The sequence below is a fragment of the Blennius ocellaris genome, assembly GCF_963422515.1.
Source record: "Blennius ocellaris genome assembly, chromosome: 23".
In the NCBI taxonomy this organism is placed as follows: Eukaryota; Metazoa; Chordata; class Actinopteri; order Blenniiformes; family Blenniidae; genus Blennius; species Blennius ocellaris.
In genome coordinates, this window is record NC_137672.1 from 7,589,128 (window position 1) to 7,615,082 (window position 25,955).

A 25,955-nucleotide genomic window follows, 5' to 3' on the forward strand; every position below is an offset into this window, starting at 1 on the left:
AGCAGATCCGGCCAGAGGAAGGAGGCCGACGGGGAGTCACAGTCAGAAATTTAAAAAAAAAAAATAAAAAAAAAAAAAGTGGGAGAGATTTGTCCGAGGAGGAACGGAAGCAGCTCTGTGAGAAAATGTGCAGCTGACAAGACAAACAACACATCCAGGGACCCTGAATGGGGGTCCAGATTACCTGGGGGGGGGGGGGGGGGGGGGTTATCTGACTGATGGAGCCTGTTGGTACACGCCTCCTCCCGACAGCAGCGTCTCATAAGGACCTCGAGAATCTCTGCAGGATATCAATGTTTCAAACGTGCAACGACTCGTTTTGTTCTTTCGCCGCTTTCTTGCAGGCTCGTTTTTTCCCCTCAAGTCAGATCCCGTCAGTCAAACGATCTGCAGACCTTCCAGTGTCTTTCCAGCAAACTGATTCCATTACCCAGAAGCCCCTTCGGCGACGCCGACTTCAATCCGTTTCTTTCCAGCGTCATGTGAACTTTCCCCGACCTCTCTGATCTCACGATCTTTCCACCGGCTTCCGCCGATTAACATCTGCCGCTTCTCCGTACAACCTTCCGTCTGTCACTTTTAAAACGCCGCGCGACCCAGCCGCTCGGCGCCCCGGCCCGGTCGCCGCGCGGACGACGACACGCGCAAAACCGCGTCCGTCTGGATTCACTCGCGGCGGGCAAAGAGCGGCGGATTCCTGATTTTTACCACCTCGCTCTGGAAAAAGCGAGGAGAAAAAATAATCGGCTGTGGCCACGATTTCCAACCGCAGATATTTGACATGTGTGGCCGGGGGGGGGGGGGGGGGGGGGAGGGAGGGGTGACCGTTCATTACGTTCTACCACGAGCAGTAATAAGCAGTTTGTCGTCAGTCCATCGCTGGAGGACTCGTCTGTTGATCGTCTTGTTCTAGTCGTTGAATAATTCACATTAAAACAAAAATGTATTCTTCTGTACCGGTGGATTTAAGTTGTTTATCAAGAGGCCGACTTCTCGATGACGGCTTCGAATTTCTCTCCGAACTCCAAACACAAGTGGGGAGAAGAAAAGAAAAAAACAGTATTGGGCCCAGGACAGAATCCTGTGGGACGCCGTTTAACCCTTCACGAGGCATCCGTATATGGTCTTGTTTCTAAAACTAACCTTAATAAATCAAAAACACAGGACTTCTCTGATTAAAATAAAAACAGGACACCACCAGGATGAAACAATATGATTGTGAAAGCTTCGGAATTGAAACAGTGAAAAAATCCTGCCTAGTCAAAGGAGTTTTTAATGATATTTAGTGCAATATAATGTTTTTTTATGGTCTGCTTTCCACTTTCCACGAGCTTTGTGTGCTTAGGAATGGTTTTTTTTTCTCCAAACGGACTATAAATTCATAAAAAAGTCAACTTTTAGCCGCGTTTTAATCCTCCACTCCTGAACATGTCAATGGGCGTCTTATGACCGATCATGGAATTGAGGAATTGAGGGTTTCAGTTTCAAGTTTCCCCCCCCAACTCACCTTCAGAGGGCTCGTCCCCTCGTCGTCCGAATCTCGGAACTGGATGCAGACGGCGATGTTCCTGGCCTGAAGGTGGAGGGAAATAAGGAATCAGCGGCGTCAGGCGGTGCAGAGCCCGGAGCCCCAGAGTCCCCCCCCCCCCCCCGATCGCCGCAGAGCGCCGCACCTTGGTGAAGGTCTTCTGGTTGTCGTACTTGAGCTGCAGCGGGTAGACGTACAGCTGGTTCTTGTAGGTGGTGAAGGGGTAGTTGTACTTGGCCTCGTCGGGGAGGAACTCCTCCACCTCCACCGACACGCGGTCGCAGGCGTCCTCGAAGGGCTTGACGGGAATGTAGGAGGACGTGACCGTGTCTGGGAGAGGGGTTAGAGGAGCAGACGCCTTCCGTTCAGTTTTTCTTTTAACGCCCAATCAAGTATTTCATTCAGTCGTCAAGAATTACAGGCCTGCTAAAAGAATGTTTCCGTTTTCACACGCGAGACAAAATGTGAATAAAAGAAGGGAACATTGGAATTAAGACCTAAAACATTTCCTTCCCTGTATAAATAATACAATTGATGCCATTGCAATGGATTTATGGAAAAACGTGAACCTCTGGCTCTTTTTCCACTTGTTTACTTTGCTTATGTAACGTGATCGTATAGCGCAGCGTACTTGAGAAGTCCGGCGGGACGCATTCGATGGTGACGTTCAGCTGCCCGGGGATCGTCTGCAGTTTGCTCTTCTCGGGTCTGACGAGACAAGAGCGAGAGGTTTCAAATGAAGGGTTGGCGGCGGCGGCGGCGGCGGACACCGGGAGCCGCCACTCACTTCCTGATGTCGGCCAGCAGCTTGATGATGTCATCCGAGGTGATCTTGCCGCTGTCCTGGCGGTAGAGGGGGGAAAACTTCCCGTCCATGTCCAGGCTGCCCTGAGCGTCTTTGAACACCTGCCTGGAAACACACACACACAGGTGAAGAGCGCCAATCTCACACACACACACACACACACACACACACACACACACACACACACACACACACACACACACACACACACACACACACACACACACACACACACACACACACACACACACACACACACACACACACACACACACACACACACACACACACACACACACACACACACACACACACAGGTGAAGAGTGCCGAACACACACACACACACTCACACACACACAGGTGAAGAGCGCCGATCACGCACACGCACGCACGCACGCACGCACGCACGCACGCACGCACGCACGCACGCACGCACGCACGCACGCACGCACGCACGCACGCACGCACGCACGCACGCACGCACGCACGCACGCACACACACACACACGCACACACACACACACACACACACACACACACACACACACACACACACACACACACACACACACACACACACACACACACACACACACACACACACACACACACACACACACACACACACACACACACACACACACACACTCACTTTGCGGCCCAAGCAAACGGCATCTTGTACTGGCCCAGGCGCTGGCACGTCTGCTTGGCGGCTTTCAGCACCTTCTGAGCCGTCTGCGTTCAAACGGGGAGACGATTAGAACCACTGCAACTCATAGGTGAGAGTGGACGGGGGGGGGGGGGGGGGTCACCTTGCTGATGTCGGAGGTCTTGATGTACGGCTCGGCGCAGTGGGCGATGCCGTTCTGCAGGACCTTCTCCACGCGGGCCACCAGGAAGATGTCGGCGTGCGGGTTGGTCACGGAGAAGATACCCTGGGAGGGGGAGGGGTGGAGGGGGGGGGGGGGCATCAACCAGAAACTCTTTTATTTTTCATCTTCAAGTTTTGGCGTTTCATCTCGAGCCAAATAACAAAAAAAATGCCAAATCCTCAGGTTCGATTCCCCGCCCCCCCACCCCCGTCCACATGCCGAAGTGTCCTTGAGCAAGACACCGAACCCCCCCAAACTTCTCCCAGTGCATGGCGACTGCCTCCATTGGCTTGAATGTGATTAACAGTGTGAAGTGCTGTTAAATCCATTGACCAATTTTACCGTTGAAATTCTTTAATGGGAACAAACTACTTTTTTTCTCTTTTTTCTCCACCAAACAAAAAAGAAATTGTCGCTATTGTCTATATTTAGTTGTTTTTTTGTGTATTTTTCCCCATGCTGGCATAAAGTCCAATATTGCAGGAGTTAATTTTAATATCTTATTTAATGTGTGACTTTCAAGATTGGAACATCCTGCTCAGATTTTACTATTTATACTAGATATTATAAAAAACACTTTACAGGACATGACCTTAGTGTATACGTGGGGGGAAAAAAAAATACAAAACGTCTATGGCAGGGGTCGGCAACCCGCATGCGACTCTTTGGTCCCTCCACTGCGGGAACGTAGAATCGCGGCTGCAGGTCATGACAGCGGCTCAACTGGTGTCTGAAGCTGGGAGCTTCCTGTGACTTTCACAGTAAAACTGCTGCGCTGCGGAGCGCCGACAGTTCCAGGGGGTTCATTACAGACTTGTTGAGAGTGACGGGAAAATTCTAGTGAATTACACAACAACTACAGGACATTAAAGCCACACCATCACACTCACGGTTCTAACAATCCAGATCTCCCACATTTATCTTCCATTTTAATAATGTGTAGCAATAAAGGAGCTGAGAGCTGCAATGCATTATGGGAGTTTGTGTTTGTCGTGTTTTAAATGTAATTATTGGGGGTTGTGTTAGGTTTGTAGTGTTGGTAATAATTGTGTTTTTGTTGCTTAGTTCATGTAGTTTAGTTTATTAGTTGTAAGTTGTCAACCAGCAGTGAAGAAGGTTTTGTGTGTCGTGTCCTCCTGGCAAAATAAAATGTGTGCGGCTCTCTGGGTGTTGTGTTCAGTGGGAAACGGGACCAAACGGCTCTTTGAGCATTAAAGGTTGCCGAGCCCTGGTCTATGGGAAGGAATGAGGGAGTGTTGTCATTCATTGCACATGTTTCTTGGTGTGTGCTTTGCAGTACCTGTGTGGGGAAGCGCAGCAGAGCCTCCGGCACCCTCTGAAGGACGGGCAGGCCGTTTCCCTTCCCACAATCTCCGTTCACCATCGCCAGACCTCCTCCTCCTCCTCCTCCTCCCTCCGAGTCGGACGAAGGCGACAGAGCGCCGTCCGTCAGCATGTCCCTGACGCACTGCGGGTTGAGGTCGACGTGGAAGTCGGCCGAGATCTTGCAGCTCTTGGAGACGTCGAAGAGGGCGAGGCTGATGAAGAACGGCTCCACCTGGGCGAAGAGTCATCTCATCAGGGAGAGAAACACTCCAACATGCAACATCACGGACACAAATACAGAAACATATAGGATATTCCCATCACAATGACACAAAAGACAAGAAGCGTCCGCAGATAGATTTTGCAAAAAATAGCGAGGAGAGCGAGGAGCCTCCGGTCTGGGAGGGGCAGAGAGGAAGGACTGACGCCATGTTTCATGACTACAGTGATCCACTCGGGGTAAGTGGCACTTAAAAGCAGTGCTGGCTCACGCTGGCGTCGCACTCGCTCTCCTCCCACCCCCGTCTGTTTTCAGATCGCTCCATCCCATGAATACAATAATTGTGTTTTTCAATCCCGTCTGGCCCCTGAGTTCTCAGCCTGGAGAAAACATCAATTATCTATTACGAATGTGAAAATATTAGATTCGAAATGACGATTCTAGATAAATGAATTTGATTAAAGGTGATCTTCAAGATGATGTAATACAGACCGCTCCGATTCTACTCCAGAAAATCGTTCACCTTTTGAGTGCATTGTGTGGAAATTCATCAAATTGAATGCGTTCCAATGGATTTTTGTTTATGCAAAAAGGTCTAAACCCTAAAGAATATTTAGTATTTTATGTTATTGTTGCTCAAAATTTTATAAAATTTCAAAAAGCAAAAAAACTGCAAAAATGTATGTAAATTTTCTTGTTTAGGCAAATTCTTACAATCAAGTCTGTCTTTTATTAATTTTTTTGATGAAGCAGGAGGCGCATAAATCCTAAATCTGTGCATTTGCATGTAAAAACACTTGTTTCTTATTTTCCTGCGCGCTTCAACGGCCTCAGTTTTGCGCGGTTCTCTCCTGCACAGCGAACCCCTGAAGGAGGCGAGTGGTCGGCTGTGAGGCGGGGGGTGGTGGTGGGGGTGGGGGTGGTGGGGTGGTGGATGGACCTACGTTGGTGAGGACGCCGTCGCCCTTCTCGCTGACGCAGCCCTGCAGGCTGAAGGTCAGGTCGTGGCAGCTCACCACCACGCGGCGGCCGAAACGCTCCTCGAAGGGCTTGACGTCCGGCTCGATGCCCGAGAAGTCCAACCTCTGAGTCGGGACGGGGGAGGAGGGGTGAGATCAAAGAGATCAAAGAGTGAGAATCAATGGCGAAATGAATAAGTCATGTGAGGACAAAGGAGGAGAACGTACCTGAGTGTCGGGATCCAGAGAGAAGAGCTTCTGTCTGCCTTCGTTCCTGTTCATCTTATTCATCTGCTCCGTCTCCCTGGTGTACTACACACACACACACACACACACTTATTTTAACATCAATGAAACGCTTCATCTGCTGCAGTTCAATACAAATTTGATATTAAATAAAGAAATCCAAGCTTTTTAAGTACGTTCGATACATTACAGCTACGTTCTCCACGGGCCAAAACAAAAGCTATTTTATTCGAAAAATAAATGTATTTTCTTGTTATTTCTCCAAGTGATTTCCTCTTCAAAGCTTATTAGCCGCAACTTTAAAACAAGAGGAAACGACATGGGAGGCTTTTAGTGATACTGCACTGGCTTTATTGTTTTCCAGAGCAGACGGGAGGGAAAAAAAACAACACAAAAAGATGGAGACAAACAAATCCAAGCCCGAGGTCGAGAATCTGATCCGTCTGCCTCCTGCAGACCCGGCAGAGAGAAAACTCCTCCCGGGGTCTGGAGACGCTTTGAAGCCCCGGTGGAATAAACGCTGCTGCTGGCAGGTTTTAAAACACTCACTCACTCACACAAAGAGCCGCCGCTCAACCACATCAGAAACAACAGAATATTACATGTCTACCTGAGCGCTTCATATCATTCCATTAACCTATTTATTACAAAACCCCTCTGATATGTAGTGGGAAGCGTCAAAAAGCTCAGCGTTGAGTCACGGATCAGGTTAAATGTTAATAAACCTGAAGAGTGAGCTGCCGCTTTGAAGTCTTTTTGTCGAGACCGAATTTCACATTTGATTTGAAGCTTCGTTCCCCAATGACTGAATTTACCGTAATTCCCAGACTATTGAGCGCGACTGAATTAAAAACTGCAACCCAACTCATTTAAAGTGTCCCTGAAATGTTTTTCAGATTTCATCTTTAGAAAGAAGAATAAATATGCTTTCGAAAGGTATATAACATTCCCAGATAAAAGTCCGAATTCCGACCCTTTTAATTGACTTTACATGATGCAGCAGACGACGGTATATTTGCGGGCCATAAATGTGAGCCGCCTGAGCTAGACCGGATATGACGTACGAGGGGTTATATGTCCCAGCCAAAACAACATCAGCTGATTGAAGAATGGAGGGGTTTGGCGATACAGAAGCACCTAGGAGCGATGTTAGCGAAGATTTAAGTGACGTATCGTTGGTTTTGGACGAAGATGAAGGAGAGGAATCATCGGAGGAAGAATTAGAAGAAAATCAAGGCGTTCAACCATACATGTTTGAGCCGTGAGTACATATTGTGTGTGACCGGGTATTTACCCGTGAGTACATATTGTGCGTGACCGGGTATTTACCCGTGTGCACATATTGTGCGTGACCGGGTATTTACCCGTGTGCACATATTGTGCGTGACCGGGTATTTACCGGTGTGCACATATTGTGCGTGACCGGGTATTTACCCGTGTGCACATATTGTGCGTGACCGGGTATTTACCCGTGTGCACATATTGTGTGTGACCGGGTATTTACCCTTGTGTCAGAGTGGGTGTTTTGCAAAGTTTATTGGTCTATTTGTCTTAAGTTTTAGCAGGTTTTAAAAAGACTTACTGAAGGTTGGGTTTAAAAATCCGTTAAAAAGCCGTTTAAAAATGGTGGGGACAGAACCAGGTTTCAGGATACGTTTCCTCTTCACAGCAAAACCAAGTGACTCTCGGATTGCGGGTGCTGTTTCGTAACAGTCATCTGTGAAATGTTGACTGCAGAGATAGGAGGCCTCTGTTGGTGTCCAGTTGGAGCGAGTGCGCTGCACTTGTTTTGTCCATAATCTCCTCAAAGTTTGATCTTTTGGGAATTTATGGACACTTACAGACGGACTGGGCATTTGGGAACACCCAGCCGCAACACAACGCTTAGGCATGGCTCTAAAAAACTGCTAAATAACGCGATAATGCAGAGCACATGTAAACAAGACGCTACGATCAGCTGTTGTGGGCGGAAGTAAATAACCCCTCATACGTCACAGCGCAAAACTACGGCAAGTTGGGAAAACTAGGTCAGATTCACAGGGCGGGAGATTTAAAGGCATATTTAGACGTTCGGCGCTCAAGAGCAAGATAGTGGTGTGATTGTCATTGGTGTGTCATATATCATTCGAAAGGGGGAAAATAATGCTAAATACTGGTGTATTTTAATAGAATTATTTCAGGGACACTTTAAACCAAAAGAAAGGTCAGAGTAACGTGATGCACCTGAACTCATCACCTATTTTTTATATTTTTTTGGCAGCATGAAGCTCTTTAACCTGTAAAATTCGAAAAAGCGAAAAAAGTTGTGGCTTATAGTCTGGGAATTATGGTAAATTCATCCACGTGTCTTCGCAAAAGGGTAAAGTGGAAAGGATGAGAGGGTGTGAAAGTATTTCAAGTATTTTCGCTTGAGATTAAAACACTTTAATGTATTTCTCTGATAGAAATAGATATTTGTCTTGGATCTCAATGTCCTCAAATTCTTAAGTCTTTCATTCATCGTGCTTCTTTACTTTTTTTTTTCACTTGAAGGGAGTTTCAGGCTCCAGGGAACCAAACAAAATAATAATAATAATAGAATCCACGACATCGCCTCTGATCTGCAGCAGATAAACTGACTCCAGAAGTAATGAAGGATTTATTTTTTTTTTTTTACCTTCATGAGTTCGGTTTGTAAACTCCTTCCGGGGTTTTCCAGGAAGCTCTCGGCTTTGCCCTGGCTGCTGGCGTCGTCGTCTGAAAAGTACGAGTCGTTATTACAGAGTCAAAAATAAATAAATAAATAAATAAATAAATAAATAGATAGATAGATAGATAGATAAATAAATAAATAAATAAATAAATAAATAAATGTGGGAAAAGGCGCTCCCCAGACCCTCCCTTCTCTTTTCTCACGGCAGAAACCTTCTGAAAACTGCTTATGTGACGGACGCCCAGATAAATAAATAAAGTGAAATGGTCAGACTGACCCAGGGCGCAGTCCAGCGCCTCGGAGCCGTTCCTCCGGTCCGGCCCGGCCTCGGAGCCGCCCTGCAGCGCCTGCTTCAGGGTGCACACCCACTCCTCCATCTCCGCCTCGCTGTCCGCCGCCAGGAAGTGGCTGTAGCGGTCCTGCATCTTCAGCTCGAAGCCATTGCGCCGCATCTTGGGGCTCTGGGGGGGGAAACGGGGACCGGGCTCACGACGGCGTGGAGATCTCATGGTCTGCCAAATCAACTCTTTACGCCAGGACGGGAGAGAAGTGAGAGTCGAACATTTATCCTTCACACCCGACAGGCTCAGCGCATTAAAGTCCTAGTGAAATGAAAATTCGACCTCCAAAACACTCTGGCTGTCGCTTCTAGGATCCTTTTTATGCGAACTGGCCCGAGGGTAAAATGTTAAAACACGGCAATCTGCGAGAAAATAGCCGATAAAGGTTGGTATTTTCTCTGCTGGGCGGAGCTTCTGACAGTAATAGAGTGACATCACGAGTTGTGCACACGCCCAAGTTGTGTTTACATTATGGAGGATCAGAGTTTTGACGACGAAGAGGCTGAATTTAATGATATTTCATCATCATCATCATTTCAAACCCAGTGATTGATGAAGAAGACACAGAAGAATGTGTCGTTCTGCCATCAGTGACCCCGTCTGGAACATGTTTGAGGAAGCAGAAGACGCTTCGTCCTCCATTCGTCCTCGTCTCCTCGCCTCAGCAGCCGCCATTTCACCTTTGAGGCGTCCTGACTTTTGGCAGAACGACTTCCTGGATCATGTCGAAGCGCTTTTCCGACTGCGGAATCACCGAAGGTGAGTCCAGGTATTACTTGATCGTCTACTAGCTAGCGGCTCCCGCTAGCTCCTTTTCTCCTCTCTCGGTCTCTTCCAGGCTCAATCTTTCATCAAGGCTCATAAAACGCCGACTATAACTTCAAAACACTGTTAAAACTTGGATATTTAAGAGGGAAACAAGCCAATATAAACACAACAGATGGAGATCTGCACAACTCTTGACGTCACGCTCACGAAGGATTCCCCCGACTTCCTCGGCTGGAGATTCAAAACTCAAATAACTTTGTTATGCGACAACAGTGGTGGGGCAGAGTCGGAGGAACCTGATAAGTAGTAGCCCAACCATCGTTTTTTGCAAAGTAGTGTTTTACATTTCACTAGGCCTTTAAACCCATTCATCTCCCGGGTGCTTTCATCCAAATGAAAACTTCAGGGAGGGGGAGGGGGGGGGGGGGGGGGGGGGGTGCCAGCCTGCGCCTTGAGCCAACAGCAGGCGTCCCTCATAATCCGCTGGAAGCAAGACTTTTTTTTTTCCAGCCTAGGCCCAAGGAATGCGCCGAGTCGGTCCAATAAAAGCCTCGTCAGTGTGGCCGGACGGAAAACGGCGGCGACTTTTTTTACGAGGCGAGCGCAAAAGCCCAGTGCCCCTCCCCCACGCAGCAGTGATGGAACAGCGCCACCCCGGGGGGGACAGGTGGGCGGAAGCGACGCCGCTCGCACCTGGACGACGTCGATGCAGGAGTCCAGGTAGATGGAGCCTTTGGTTTCCTTGCAGTTCTTCTCGTCCTTGTAGGAGTTGAGGATGTAGGAGCCGTCGGGGAGCTGGGACAAGTAGAAGTACCGCCGCTTGAACACCTGCAATGATATTTACGTGTGTAATAAGACGTGTGTTTAGTGTGTAATGTTTGATATGTACATACCAAAGATATGGCGACCTGAAAATGTCCCTGTCTTCCTATTCTCCTGCCATTTCTTTTTTTTTTTTTGTGTGTGTGCGTGCCGACAATGCTGACAATAATATAAGGTTACTCGGCGGAATATTAGTATTAGCCTCATTACTTTTTCCTGCTTGTTTCTAAATGAATAAGTCAATAAAAATTCAAAGACTTTGTAAAAAAAAAAAAAACACCTGCAAGTCAACACTGTGGGCTAAAAACTCTGTATGTAAAGCCATAAAATAGTTTCTCTTGTTGCACGTTTGTTTTAGAGTTATTCTACTTCCTGTTTAGACACGACACGTTTTTAGAAACCAGTAAAAGATCGGTGTCTTTTTAAACAATGTCTGAGATGCCGTTTGTCTTGTTGTTGTTGCTGTTGTTGTTGTTGTGGTGACCGAAGGTGACTCACCCTCATGGAGACGGACAGGCTGCTGTTGATGTTCGCTTTCTGAAGCCAGCCCTGCTTCATGACGCCGCCCCGCTGGGAGCACAGCGACGACGTGTCCTGGCAGACGGAACACTGGGAATCAGTCTCGTTCACTAAACCGCCTAATGCGTCTTCAACATCCTCCGTGGAAGTAGAGGCAGCCTCAACACTGTTCACACCGGCACTAAATAACCTCTAATCTAATACTACTCCCGTGTACAAATACTCATTTTTTATATACATTTTTTAAATAATGGGTCTTGGTTTGCTAAATATGCATAAAAAAAAAAACTGGACTGCTCCTGCTAAATGTTAAACATTTCATTTTGATGCGTTGATCAATGAAAGCGATCAAGAGAAAAAAACAACAGAATCTATAGGAGATCAATTACGATATTTGCATGAAATATGAAGGTAATGGCGAGAATTTCACCACGATCGACTCGTATTTTCCTGTCAGGTTTTGCTTTTTTCAAGATTTTGTTATTTTCTTCCCTCAGTTAAAAGTTTTCGCCGCCGTGACGCTTAAAATGAGCTCACAGCGTCCACAAACCTGTGAAACGTCTCGTCTTGCAACGTCCGATATGTTGGGTTTTTTTGGTCTTAAACATGAATTTAAGAGGCGTGCAAATAGTCGAACTCTTCTTACGTACAGCTTGTTGAGGTTATAGAAAAGCATTAAATGCTTTGACGAACACACAAGTTTCCTATGGTGCATTTAGAAAAAAAAAAGAAGCTTTTTTGTATTAATTAAATCATTTAGATCGCGGCTTTTCTATGAATAATGTTCATTCAATGCATCAACAGTGCAGAAAGAAGAAAAAAATGCATCAGCTTGAATCAAGCTCCAGCAGGGTGATGTATTACCCCCCCCCCCCCCCTCTCCCTCCCCCCCTGGCTGACTTTATCTCCATCCGGCTCCAGGAGAGGAAGAAGAACAACAAGAAGAAGATCGATGAGGGTCTATTTATAGAACGCAGAGGGCGTCTGGTTTCACTGCCCCGTCTCTCGGTGACCATAAGTCACATGACCCCCTCCCCATTCCCCCCTCCCCCCATCCCCCCCCCCGTGCACCATTCCCATTCCAAAACGACTCGCCGCCGCTCACCTCATCTTTGGCGTCTTCGTCGACCTCGAACACGTGACCCGGCAGCTTGTCCGTCTTCAGGCCTTTGCTTTACCGGGGGACACAAACGGGGGATGGGGGATGGGGGGGGGGGGGGGGGGGACACGACACTCTCAATCCAGAGTTGCATGTTTGGCCGGGGAACGATCCGTGTTCTGCTTGAAAGTACAAGTCCAATCCGTGTCCTTACCTCGGCAGCATGCGGAAATCCCCCGAGTAAGCCTCGTACTTGTAGTTGATCACGTGCCAGTCGGTGTTGTACATCTTGATGCACTGGCAAACAACAACAACAACAACAAAAAAACGAGGCCGACACGGAGGAGAGGGCGGGGATTAGAAAGCAGGCCGATTCTGACCCGAGCACATTTTATCTCACACATTCTTCTAAATGTTCCTAAATTATTATTAACTAAAATAACAATTAAATACTTGTTTTGATTTCTTTAATGTGTGTGTTTATTTTGTGCATGCATTATTATATTTTTTTTTAAATGTCCGGTTAGTGAAAAATACAGCGCTGTGGTGTTAAACACCTCCGACGCATTTTAATAATACTTTTTTTTTTTTTTACTCGCGCAACTATTCTACGTGCTGAAGATGGAAACTGAAAACTCCGGCGCCTGTTTACGTTGCGAAGGCCACTGAAACTTTTTTTGAAAACTTCCCACACGAATTTTTGGACAAATGCCTCCGTTTCCGTGGAGACGTGGGAAAACTTTTTAAAAAATGCGCGGCTGGCGGGAAAACCCAACATCTCTGAAACGCAATGAATGGCTCAGTTGCTCCATATTCCCCTACAGGTGTGTGTGTGTGTGTGTGTGTGGTTTCATTACAAAAAAAACAAATATATATATATATATATATATATAAACTCCAAAACCTTTCTGGAAGTAAAACGTAAACAAACAATGACGTCGCCTGAACCTGGTGACTTTTACTCTGGAAGTCCCACAAGGGATTTTTTGGTTGAAATGCAGCAAATTGAACAATATTTCCACACGTGTGTCGACATACTAGAACAGTCCGTCTGCCTATCAGGTTTCCAGACTGCACTATATATCTCCGCTCATGCGTTCCATACATTCCATCCCCCCCCTCTGGCGTAAAAGAAATAATAATTTTTTGTGGGGGTACCTCTTTGGCAAACAGACTCCTGGCCTCGCGCTCGGCATTCTGGGGCACGGCGGGGACGACGGTCCTCCTCTGCCGAGAGATCTGGGCCTCCTGCGTGCAGAGACGTACACCTCAGAGTGGTGGAACGCGAGTGGGGCGAATGGAGATGGAGGGCGAGGGATGTGAGCGCGACTCGGGATGGGTCGCTAAGCGAAACCACATGTCTGAACGCAGCACCAACAAACAGAGCTGGGCCTCCGGGGCTGACCCAGAAATAACCCGGCCTGCTGCGCTGATCAACAACTCCTTTAAAACCATATTTTACACAATAGAAAAAGCAATTATCGACCGATTATATCGTTTTGAAGCATCTATAAAAAGGACAATCAAGCTGGAGTTCAGATCAAACAGGAACACACCGAAACTGAAGTTTCACGTTGGAAAACCATAAATAAATACCAACAAAGCTTATGCGTCAAGTTGTTTTCTTTTAGATTTTTCATACTAACACACGTAAAACAAGTCGTGTAGCCCAGGTAACAGTATGGATCATCAATAAATAAGCATGACTCTCTCCGTCCACTACACGTACTTTTCAGAAACCAAAAAAAAGTATTTATTTCTAAGAATGGCAGCCCTTTAATGTATTAGAGGATTACTGGCTGCATTTATTACATTTTTAAAGGATTTTCAATCATGTAATAACTTAATTATTGGCAAAATACTATGACAATAATGGATCAAACAGGTTATTACCCTACTAGCAAGTAGGGTAATAACCTGATGGCCTTACATTATTCACCGCGACAAGGAAAGTTAACTTTTCGACGTCAGATTCTAGAAACTTGAATTCTCTTTAATCAGACTGGACGGTCAGCAACTCATTTTTGTCGTTTGTGGGGGTTTTTTTTGCAAATTCTTGATTGCATTCATTAGACCACTTCCAACATACAGGTGAATAAATGTCACTATTTTGAATTGATTGCACAAACGAGACGAGACGGGGGACTCACGGAGACGTCGTCGACGGGGCAGAGCAGCAGGTCCCGATGAGGGTCGCTGTGGATCTGGGCCTTCCTCTGAAACACCACGGCCTCGTAATCCAGCGGCTCGATGATCTTTGGCTGTTCCTGCAGAGAGGAGGAAAAAAAAAAAAAAAACCAAAACAAATGAGTTGTATTTTGACCTCGGAGAGTTGTTGTTTTTTTTTGGCAAGCTACCATGAACTCCTGCTGCTCCGGAGCAGTTTTTACAACTTTCCCCCCGCCACCGGAAAGTTTTCAGCAGCAGGCCGGCGATGGAGATCAGAGGGCCGCCGCAGCGTGAGGAAACAGTTGCTCAGAGAGTTGAGGGAAAGGAAGAAAATGGTAAAAAAAAAAAAGAAAAAGACGACACGAGGCAAGAGAGACGATACCGAGAGGGCAAAGAATGGAAGGGTTTCTGATCTGCAATTTCATTTACGGAGCTCGACGACAACATTTAGCTCCACTCATCCCAGATAAGACGCCACATCTTCCCGTTTGGTTAAGCAACCCCCCCCCCCCGCCCCCCCCTTCATGTCCACAAAGAGGCCTACCGGCTTAAAAACCGAAGCCGTCCACAACTGGGTCGACACGTGACGGCGAGCGCGAAGCTAAACCACTCGGAAAGATTGAAAAATTAATTCCAAGAAAGTTAAGCTGAGGCTCAGCGGAGGAAGTGTGTGTGTGTGTGTGTGTGTGTGTGTGTGTGGGGGGGGTTCCAACCACAGACGCTGGTATACGAGGGAGGCAGACGGGGGGAAAGAAATGGCTGCTGGGAGAAAAAATGACTGGGCACTTTTGCCAGTGGGCGCCGAGTCATGCTTCTTGTTGACATGCTCGTCTTGTTCGCCTCGTCACAGAAACACACGACGCTTCCCTCCTTTTTTTTAGAGCCGAACCGTCACGAGGAATGTTTACGAGGAAACCGAAAGCGTTTTACAAAGGGTTGTCGTTAAAGAGGACAGCCGTACGGACACAACAACTCCAGTAAACCGTCGAATATTCCTCTTTTTTTTCACCAAACAATACCCTGAAAATGTGTTTAATTCTCATGTTTGACATAAAGTTTTGAAATAAACTGATATATTTGTAACAACGTTTAAGAACTTGAGGGGAATTAAAAGTATTGTGCTCCACATTGGCAGCGTTGGGTTACATAATGCACTTCCTATGACAGCTACAAATGCTTTTATCGGCGTTTTGCACATTAAAACAGCTGGATTTGAGTTCCTTTAAGGAAATCCACTCAGAGGACAATGAATATTATCGACTCCAGGGCTCATCTCACTGATCGAATGATGTGTGTAGCTAGAGGGGTCACACATATTTATTTATTTTGTCTTTAACGACCAAGGGATGCACGATAATTTGCGGCTTGGTACTGGAAAAAATGTCCCATCGCCAATGTTTATAGTGTATTGCTCTGTGTGTGCACGTTTGTGTTGTTTACATACAAAAATAAACAACAACAACTAGTGGCCCAACACGAAAATGTTGTCGTTTTCTGCATTTCTGGTGTTTGCGTGTAAACACACTTTTTTTCCCAAAACTCTTCAAAAAAATGCAAAAATTAAGCGTTTTGCCTTGAAAGTTACCGTGTAAACGGGGATTAAATTAACTAAAAGGTTGCTTATTATGCAGGTAAGGCTTCTTGTCTCACCTACTTCTTCTCTTTAGAAAAGTTTTGTAAAGATAAAAGAAAAAAACAGGCCACTTTTAATTTTATTTGATTAAAAACAAAACAAAAAAGTTATTTCTTTTAGTGGTACTTTTCCTTGCGGTCCCTAAAATTGCACTTTTATGACAAAAACACTCCTATTTTACCTTAAATACAGTGTACATGAAGGTGCGTCAACTGTTACGTCTGCTGCTCGTGAGTTCGTGCCATTAAAGGGTTAAAAGCGTCTGCTGCCCCGTGGTTCGGGAGCCAGTCAAAGGAAAAGTTCTCTCTACCCAGTAATTTGGCCTGTTACACGTACATGTTCTCTGCACATTTTTTCCACCAGACACTGGCTTCCTTGGCCGTCCACACGAAGCCCGCGTCTCACATTTTCTCCAACCACCAATCAAAAAAAAAACCAAACAAAAAGAACTTCCCGAACCCCTCTATTGCCACCCGAGAAACTTTTTGAGTATTTTCCTGAGCCTGCGCCTGGTATCGCTGCAGTCTTTAACAACCCCTTGTTTAAGAGATCGGCAGTGGAAAAAAAAAACCAAAACACCTACAAGTCTGCAGAAACCATTACGGTCCCGGCGCCCAAAAACAGCTCTGCGCTCGACTTCCTGTCACGTGCCGCGAGTTCAACCACGGCGCTGAGAGGCAGAGGCGACCGCCGGGTGCAGCGATCACGTTACAGGAGGGGCGGAAGCGCGATTTGTCGACTTCTGCTTTCAATACATGAAGCAAAGAGGCCTGGAGCGTCACGCCCGGCGAAACCGACGACATGCTTGGGGTGTGGCAACGGAACACACGTTCCCCCTGCACGTCTCGCACTTTCCCCGCTCAACGTCAGCGGAAGAGCCGAGCGCCGATTGTTAACGAGGGGTTTGCAGCTCCAGATGTGGGAGCCAAGTGGATTTGATTACGCCGGCTGCAGAGGGGCTCTGGCGCCACGCCGGGAGGACGGATGAGGACATGGACGCAAGCTGGCGGCACAAGTCGCACGCTGTCCCACGGCTGACCCCCCTCAGTGCTGCAGTCTGTGTGTAAATGAACTGCACACACACTTAAAAAGCCCAAGATAGTACACCCCAACTCCCAAAGGGGTGTGTGATTTTTAGCAATCTTAGCTTCTCACGCTGTACGAATCTGAATAGTCTGCACACCGTATAAGGGGAACGTCATAAGCGCGCGTCAGCCATTCACGGAAAAGAAAGGGCCGAAACGTGAGACAGGACTTTCGCCGATGCAGCATTCTTATGTTGGACCCCGGGACTACGACCAACACCTCAGCCGTTGACAAACCTTGTACAATGTGCGACCACAGGTTTCACTCTCATGGTCTTCAATGGACAATCGCACCATGTGCGGGAGGCTTAAGGCCAGTAAACAGAGCTTCTTCCTCTTAAGCGTGTCAAACTTTTCCCATTTCATGAATTTAGAAGAGTCCAGGAAGAGCCTCAAGGCCTGTACACATTCAAAGTGCGAATAAATAAGGCGGTAAAGGCTTTGTAAGGATACTGAATGACGCGTCTCAAACCGAAGTACTTCAGAGGTGAAACAAAGACGGTTTGAGCGCCAATGACACTCGACACACCCGGGGACATCTGGACTGACGAACCCAGACTTGAGCGACCGCTGGTAAGCGGTTCTACGAAGCTGGTTCTCAACTTGGTAATTCAACCCCAGGCTCATCCCATCAGATCGACTGGGTAAAGTAGAGTAAGGCTTCATGGCGAGCCAATCAGAGGCCGTGTTCCGCAAAAAAACGACTCACCTGAATCGCATGAAATGTGTATTCGTCATCGCCCAAAGACCAATCGATTAGAGTTTGGGATGTTAACGGCTGATCGTTTCCAAATAAATCCCCCCCCCCAAAAACTGCGAAAACATTTGGCCAACACGCTCTACCGAATCACGCTCTAGCTTGAAATATCACACGCAGACGGTGTGGACCGGACTGTCAACAACTAGAATCGAACAAACTGTTGCACGAGACGGTTGTGCAGGTTATTAAATGCTATAACACTCTCGTCTCTCTGCACGCAAAATAACTATAAGCGACGAGAAAAAAGGCAAATCAGAACGAGGAGCATTGATTTAATCCTGCAGGTAGTTTGCAGGACGACGGTTCTCCACCCGCACAACATTCCTCCGCCCAGCTCCCAAACCACAAAGGGAACAAGCGTCTTATCAGAGCCCGACATACCGAGGACACAATACATTCCACTGAACGAGACTCGTTCAGGTACACAACGGAGGAAACCACACACACACGCACTCATCAGCTGATTGGCCGAGTGACTGTGGGAGAAGTAGAATCTTTGCACCACCTGCTACGACTCCCCGAAATAAAACCACAGACAGGAAACAAGCCGCTTGACACTGTTCTATCGTCGCTGCTTGAGCTCATCAAGCAGACTCTTTTCCGTCTTGCTGCTTGAACCTGAACTGGGCAAACGATGATTTAGGGTTTTCATAAGTACGTAAAGGCGTTTCACAGCTTTTACAGGTTCCGCCTCTGATCGTGCCTGTATGTCAGTTTTTTGCATACGTCCTGTTGATTGTCTCCTTCCTCTTTCGGGAGAAGAGAAGAACTCGCAGCTTCCTCGTGTGGATTTCGACGCTCACCCCGACACATTAAAAAAGGAAAAACACAAATCTGTTTTTGTTGTCGCTGGAACGGCAGAACCGAGTTGCGTAAGCGACCGCAAAAACAAAGAGACAGAAGTGGAAGTGATGGCTTCTCAATGTGACTCTGTACGAACTCCAGGGCGTCAGCTGACGGAACGTTTCCCAAACGGGCCCAGAGATTGTTGGACGAACTCTCTGTCGCCTTATAGGGTTGGTGTCGTCCTGCCTGAAAAACCTTCCTCCAGCTATCCCAGAGAGAAGCGTCACGGCGGAAGTACGGTCACAGCATGCCCGAGGGAATCCCCCACCCCCCCACCCCATGACACAAACCCATGCTTGTTCTCAGACAGCCAGCCAACCGTCCAACCCTCCCATAAAGTGATCAGCCAAATCCTTTTAAAGAGGACACACGTGGCCACGGCCAGGAGACGTTCCCACCTCTGTTGAGGACGTCGGGGAGCTAGCTATCACGAGACCGTCCCCGCTGGGGAAAGACTTAAGCGTCACGCTGGTCGATGGTCGGTCGTCATCGTCATGAGACAAGAGAGCAAGAGTTCAGGAGGAGCGTCAGTGTGCAGGGTTGTTTCTAGACTAATGGCACAGTTGGTATGAAATAAAATAAAAATCCCTACACACAAATGCTGCATCAGCAAGAACCTGCATGTGGTTCCATTCAAGCCACTGCACTTAATCCGGGCTCATGACTGCAGCCTCCACTAAGCCCCAATCAGCCGCCCATTGATCGGGAGACAGACGGAAGTGTCCCGCTCTGCGCGTGCAGCTCGATCCATAACACGATCGGCTCCGAGGCTGCAGACCAGGGGGAGGGGAGGGCCCTCCTCCTCCAGCAGGGGACAGAGAAGCACGCGGACAGAGAGAGAGAGAAGCCATGCCGCAGCTTGGTCCAACTGGCTGCGCTCCTTCGTCCGCCAGCACACAAAAGGAGCCGCGCAAGAGCGCGTGCGCGCGCGCCCTTGGGAGGATGAGGGCAACATCAGGGGGGGAAAAAAAGCACATGGGACGGACCCGTGTTCGATCCCTCCTTAAGGACACGTCTTTGAACGTTAGTCTGCAATGCCAGAAGGGTTTAGGGAAACAAAAACAACAAATAAAAGCGCGTGAGGACGCGCCGAGAGCTTCCACATGGAGCTGCAACACGAATAAAAGCGCGCAGATGAAGAAGTAATGTGGAGAATTTAGAATGGGGGGGGGGGGGGGGGTTAAGAGCTCACCACCAGGTCCACGGTGCTCCTCACAGCCTCCGACACGCTCTGCCGGACTTCCGCCGCCGTCCCGGGCTTGCTCAGCCGCTTGGTGAATTTTCGCACCTCCGACATCGCGTTACAATCCACTTCTTCTTCTTCTTCTTCTTCTCGTGAGCGGCTCTGACTACCAGCATGCCGCGGGACCGGAGTGTGTGTGTGTGAAAGTGTGTGTGTGTGTGTGTGTGGGTGTGCGTGTGACAGCCAGATGTGAGGCTGGACCAGCCGCCGGCTCACGTCGCGAGGCGGGGCCGCTGCTGCTGCTGCTGCCGCTGATGATGGTGGTAATGATGATGCAGGAGGAGGAGGAGACCAGAGAGCGTCGACCAGGGCGAGATGATTCACTCAGCCCCACTTCCGGTTTCATCAAATCAAAGATCGTCAGCGTGAGACGATGCAAGAGGAAGACACTTAAACATATATTGTTTAGTCGGGAGGAAAAAATACCAAAACAAACAACAAATAAATGTTATGAAACGATTATTCTCTCAAGTTTACGATTTTTATTTAACTTTTCGCAGCAAAAATGCAGCTTTTTAGAAATATAGAACTAGTTGCTGTATGAAAATAAAGATAATAAAAGCTAATAATCAAATAAACTAACCGGAATTTAAAAGAAAATACATGCACAAAATAAACACACACATTAAATAAATCAAAACAAGTATTTAATTGTTATTTTAGTTAATAATTTAGGAACATTTAGAAGAATGTTCGATCCTCTCTGAAGTTTGTTGCAATATATGTATATATATATGTTTATTTTTCATATATATTTTCAGGAAAGTCAATAACAACAAATAATTTTCTTTATAATTAGGATATTAGTTCAGTAAATTAAATTGTAATCCTTGTTATGTTGAAAATTTGCCACAAGATCGATTGGTATGTTGTCTATATTGCCAGATACTCTTTTGTCGTCTTTGAGGACAGTAGTTGTCTTGTGTGAGTAATGACAATAATATTGTTTGGAGGTTGTGGCTGACTGGGCCGCATGTGACCCAAGCATACAGTATACTGCCATCTAGTGGATTTTTACTGCAAACTGCAAGAAAACATTTTTGTACGATTCAACACAAAAAAAATGACGCTCACTTTTAATACATTTCCATTGGATGCTTTTTGATTTCAGTTGAGGCTCAGTATGTCCAAATACATTTTGTTTAAAGGACAACAAACTACAAAGCAGAATGAATCTTTGAGATTATTGCCCACAAAAAGTCATGTTGGACTCATGACTTTTCATTATACAGTCGGAACTCATCAATCGCCCAGTTTTTCACTTTTATCTCCTCTTGTATGCGACAATACTCCTTGGCCAAAGCCTCAAACTCGTCCCCCAGGATCTCAAAAGAGGCCAGCTTGGACTCGAGGGCCTGTTTCTCCTCTTTGCAGGCCTTCACCTCGGACTCCAGCTCCTTCCTGAGGTTTGAGACGCCACGGATGACGCAGATCAGACACAAAATAACCGACGGGAACTTGACCGATCGCAGAAACGCAAAGAGAACTCACCGGATCTTCTTGTGCGCAGCTATTGTGCCAGGCGTGTACGTCTGCAGCTGGAGCTCAGCCAGCTCCGACCTGTTGAGTCCGAAGAACCATGAGAGACGTTCGGAATGTGTGTATCTAATATAACCAATGCTCCTGACACACAAAATTAGCAAGGTGACAGTAGCTCACTTTAACTTCTGATGGAGTAAGATGCATTTCTGTTCGAAGTAGTCCACTTTCTTCCGGTCCAGATCGGCCTGGACCTTCATCCTGTGGTGACTGATGAAGGTCTCGAGGAGCTGGGTGCATTCCGTGAGCTCCTGGACGGCCAGACGACGGGGGAGGGGGGGGGGACACGATTGTGAACGCAACAACCAAGAGACGACGTTATGACTTCTAATGCAGCAGTTTGGGAACCGTGTAGAACTCCAACAGTGAAAATAATGGATTCAATTTGCTTCTACGTGAAGTGCTTTGCTTTTTATTTTGAAGAAGGGGGATTTAATTTCCTATTTATGTGCCTGCTGCTTGGTTATGGATTCGACAGATATCATGGCTCCGCCCTCCAAACTACTCCAGATGTCTTATTATGGACTTTTCCAACACGTGAAGAGGCATTTCCCCAGGTTTCTGGTCCGCCCGCCCCCTCAGGTTTAACATATTCTCAATGGCAACTCACCGAAATGTAAACCTGGCTCTGCCTCTGTAGCGACACTCGGTTCTCCTGGTGGATCCCCTCCAGACTCTCCGCCCTCTTCTTGTCTTTGCTCAGCTGCGCCGACAGCTGAGAGAGCTTCATGGTCTTCAGAGTCTCGCTCTCGTCCTCTGCACAGGGTAGGGGACAGACACCACAAATTGTTCAGTGTGTGAGGAGACGTGAAGACGGTGACGTGTAAAAGCTGCTCAAGCTCTTGAGTTGCCGTACCGAGCTCAGGGTCGTAGTACGTCAGGAGGCTGAGGCACTTTCGCTTGAGGTGCTGCTCCAGCTGTGTGGATGAACTCTTCTTCATCTTCTGCACAACCTGCACACAGAAATATGAAGGGAAACTGTCACACACACCTTCTATTTTCTTCTTTTTCTTTAAACTTTGTAACCTGCAGACTCGCCTCGTCCGGTGGCAGGAGGTCTGTCACATGCCGAGGCGTCAGGCCCAGTAAAGGAGGCCGGTCCCGCTGTGTGGTGCGGCTGGGATCCAGATGTTTGACGCACTGGGCCGCCAGCAGGCACTTCTCCATCGTCTCGAAGAGCTACGCCCGGGAGGTATTCACTCGTTTACTGACACATTATTCATTACGCTCATTTCCTCGTCAACTCTAAGGACGAAAAAAAGAGGTCAGGCGACCAACGGCGGTGTGTTTCAGACGCGTCGCTCTGGGGGGAGCATAAACAGAAAAAAGCAATCGGGTCGTGTTTGATTTCACGCAATCGGAGCAGTTCGGTTCAAGAGCCACAGTGATGACTTGGTTTGAATGAGCTGGCTTCCCTCGCTTAAGAAAAACACAAGGATTCTCAACATAATCCCAGTTTGTGACATTTCTCCCCGTTGCAAAATGCAAATGAAACAAGACTAAATGAAAAAAAAAAAATGTCCTTCTTTTGCAAACGGTATTTAAATATATAAGACTTTCCACGGTGATGAAATAACTCAGACTATCACAGCAGCTCCATAGTTCAGACAGAAGCATATGAAAAAAATAAGGGATTAAAGAATATTTGATATTAAAATATGAAATATTTTCCAAATATTGTGAGATCATTAAAAGCAATACAAATTATTAACAAGCAGATGATATAAGAATGAAAAACACACATATTGGAAGTAATTGGAAAGTCTAATACTATCACAATTATACATAAATACAATCAGCCATAAAGAAATATAAACTCATAACTCCAATTCTGGAGATTGCAGTGTTTCCGTTTAACGACGTCCTCATTGCCGTCTGTGCTGCTGTAAACTGTGCAGATGAAACCGAAACGTGAAACGTACCGTCTTCTCTTCGGGGGAAACATCGGTGTATTGCTTCTTTACCAGGTGGTCCTGGATCATCTCCTCCAGCCCCCTGTGGAGGCTCTCGGACTGCAGCCAGTGGCACATCTGGCTCCGCAGCTTCTCCTCAGCCTGGGAAAAGAAACAAGCTGTTACTGTGTAACAAAGCAATTTGTTGATTTACTCAAACTGAGGGATGGATTTTATACATGATGCAACAATATGAGCATCTAACATCATTAACTTGTTAATATTAGTATCTTTTTCTGCTCCTCGTTTTTCTTTCACTTTGTTTGTAGGTTTTGTATTTTTATTTGGTACTTTTTGCGATTCACACGTTCAGATTGTTTTTGTATTTTTTTCAATGGATGATGACGAAAACAACCTGTAATAAAAAAAAGTGGTACTAATTTAAACGATTTGACGATTTTTTCAAGGAGAGCGAGTCTGTCCATGTTGTTGCAGTTCCCCTTGACGGCCACCAGGGGTCAGAATAACTCAATACGCGTCGCTCCCCCAGCTGTGGTGACATTTCTATTGGTGAATGACGAACGTCGGAAAAGCTCGAGTTTCCTTTCTACCCGTGAGGTAAAAGAGAATTTTCGTCGGGAAATGTGGATTGTTGAAGGACTCCTACCTGGTCCAGCTCTGCTCTCAGCTGCTCCGTGAGTCCAGTCTGATCCACGTGCTTCGTTAAGGAGGCCAGCAGCTTACAGAAGTGAGGATTCTGGATCAGATCGTCTTCTTTCAGGTCGCACAGGGGGAAGGAGACGAGGACTAAGAAGAAAACGCGAAAAAATAAAATATCAATCGTAAAAAAATAAAAGACATACGTGCGAAACGCATTACAAACGAAACTTTACAATCACAAGTAATACGCCGCTTACTCTTGTCACGTAAACTCCGGCCCTTTTTCACATCCGACGAATCCGCGGTTTCACGCCTGCTGCACATGTTCCTGCTCGTATTTGTCGAATCTCAGCCACAAGAAGTCGGGACTAATTCAGCTCCGTGGAGATTTTTCAGGTCAATAAATAAACGCGTACTTCCTCATTCGAGTTGCGCGCGTCTAGCCAGGAGGCTTCCTGATTGGCTATAGCGGGCTCACGTGGTTTACCGCGTGGCCGAAAACGGTGCGCGTGCACGATGACCACTCGACACATTCAATATATATATTTAATGAAAATATTGTTATGTAACATTTCACCTGAAATCAAGTACGTTTTTTTTAAGTATTTAAGTTTGTTGTCGAAGTATTTTGACATCGGAATGATCAAAGAGGATTGTTGTGTAGTTTACGTAATACTTTATGGTCAAATCTGTCATTAAGTGGCCCGCAAAAAAACAAAAACAAAGCTATTCTCTTTATAATATGCTTGAAAAGCACAATAAGTAATTTGGAATTCAAACTATTTGGTGGTTTTATGTGTGTTTTAATGTGAGTGACAACATATACCCTGTGGTAAAGTAAAACAAAACTCATAAAAAGTTCGGAAATGACTGAAAAGCATAAGAAATGCACTTTAGATTTTATATAGTGTTGAAATGTTGAACTGGAGAAGAGGAAAAATGACATGAGAACACATAAAGTAGATTTTTCATCAAGTAGAGGTTGTGAAATATTTTCAAATGGAAAGGTAGAAAATATAAATGCAGATCTTATGTATATACACACACACACACACACACACACTGCTATTTCAGCGTGAATATACCACTTCTGACACAGATTATGATTAATGACCATGTGACGAGTCATAAACTCAATTTATTTCCTCATTTAAAACTTGAATGGGTTTTTATTGTATGAAACAATATGAATTACTTAAAACCTTTATATCAGACTGGTTTTTCATTTGAAAAGTGAAAAGTGAAATCCTGGCACCCAATTATCATCGGTGTAACGTGATCATTTGAATTCTCCATCTTCAGGTTTGATGACTGATACATCCAGCCGCTATGATTATTGTCTTCCCACATGGAAAGAACCTATACGAGGATATATGCGCATATATGAAACCTATAAGCAGTTTATATGCACATATATGCATATATATGCCACATATAGGCAAAACTGAGGTGCATATATGTGAATATACAGGCCATATAGGTCTCCTGTACTGCTTCTTTATTTCCACATATATATAGCCCATATCTCACTTTGGCAACTGTCAAACATTGTCAAGGCAATAACTAAGAACTAAATAAAAAACAATTATGTAAGAAGAACATATAGGTGCATATATGCACACATATATACATGCATACTGTATATGTACCTATATAGGTCCCTGTATGCATTTATGTACACATAATATAGGAAAATGGACAATCTTATATATGTCACATATATTGAAAACCTATATCAAAACCTATATTAAAACATATATGTTTATACACTCTGGCATTGTATTTGGGAATGTAGGAAGATTGGAACTTTTTGGGTAGCAGTGACACATACTATAAAAGAAGTCATATCTAAAGAAGTTGCCCTGGAACCTGGTTTCCTCATTTTGGGATTATACCCTAAAAATATAAGATACACAAAATGGGAACAGTT

At 46.1% G+C, this 25,955-nt stretch overlaps 2 protein-coding genes across 2 annotated transcripts in view; both read right to left on the reverse strand.

Annotated features, from left to right (window-relative positions):
• Nucleotides 1–20,105, reverse strand: part of dock11 (dedicator of cytokinesis 11) — a 54,684-nt gene extending 34,579 nt beyond the window's left edge. Inside the window, exons 1-18 of the mRNA XM_080519295.1 lie at nt 19,884–20,105; nt 14,349–14,465; nt 13,357–13,446; nt 12,413–12,495; nt 12,205–12,271; nt 11,079–11,174; nt 10,452–10,586; nt 8,927–9,110; nt 8,614–8,693; nt 5,940–6,023; nt 5,697–5,837; nt 4,507–4,764; nt 3,147–3,269; nt 2,987–3,069; nt 2,316–2,438; nt 2,160–2,236; nt 1,674–1,858; nt 1,508–1,573 (exon numbers count right to left, since the gene is read on the reverse strand). Of these exons, the coding sequence (XP_080375421.1) occupies nt 1,508–1,573; nt 1,674–1,858; nt 2,160–2,236; nt 2,316–2,438; nt 2,987–3,069; nt 3,147–3,269; nt 4,507–4,764; nt 5,697–5,837; nt 5,940–6,023; nt 8,614–8,693; nt 8,927–9,110; nt 10,452–10,586; nt 11,079–11,174; nt 12,205–12,271; nt 12,413–12,495; nt 13,357–13,446; nt 14,349–14,465; nt 19,884–19,988 (2,097 nt within the window). The 5' untranslated portion in view covers nt 19,989–20,105. The remainder of the gene's footprint in view (nt 1–1,507; nt 1,574–1,673; nt 1,859–2,159; nt 2,237–2,315; nt 2,439–2,986; nt 3,070–3,146; nt 3,270–4,506; nt 4,765–5,696; nt 5,838–5,939; nt 6,024–8,613; nt 8,694–8,926; nt 9,111–10,451; nt 10,587–11,078; nt 11,175–12,204; nt 12,272–12,412; nt 12,496–13,356; nt 13,447–14,348; nt 14,466–19,883) is intronic.
• Nucleotides 20,106–21,145: 1,040 nt separating this feature from the next.
• On the reverse strand, nt 21,146–24,407 carry haus4 (HAUS augmin-like complex, subunit 4; the record flags this gene model as incomplete). Its single annotated transcript, XM_080519361.1, has 9 exons — nt 24,283–24,407; nt 24,033–24,172; nt 23,396–23,527; nt 22,512–22,652; nt 22,330–22,426; nt 22,084–22,229; nt 21,594–21,724; nt 21,426–21,494; nt 21,146–21,335 (listed from the first exon to the last, which is right to left on the reverse strand). The coding sequence occupies exons 1-9, from the start codon at nt 24,347–24,349 to the stop codon at nt 21,146–21,148; spliced, it is 1,113 nt and encodes a 370-aa protein (XP_080375487.1). The 5' UTR covers nt 24,350–24,407.
• Nucleotides 24,408–25,955: the final 1,548 nt, after the last annotated feature.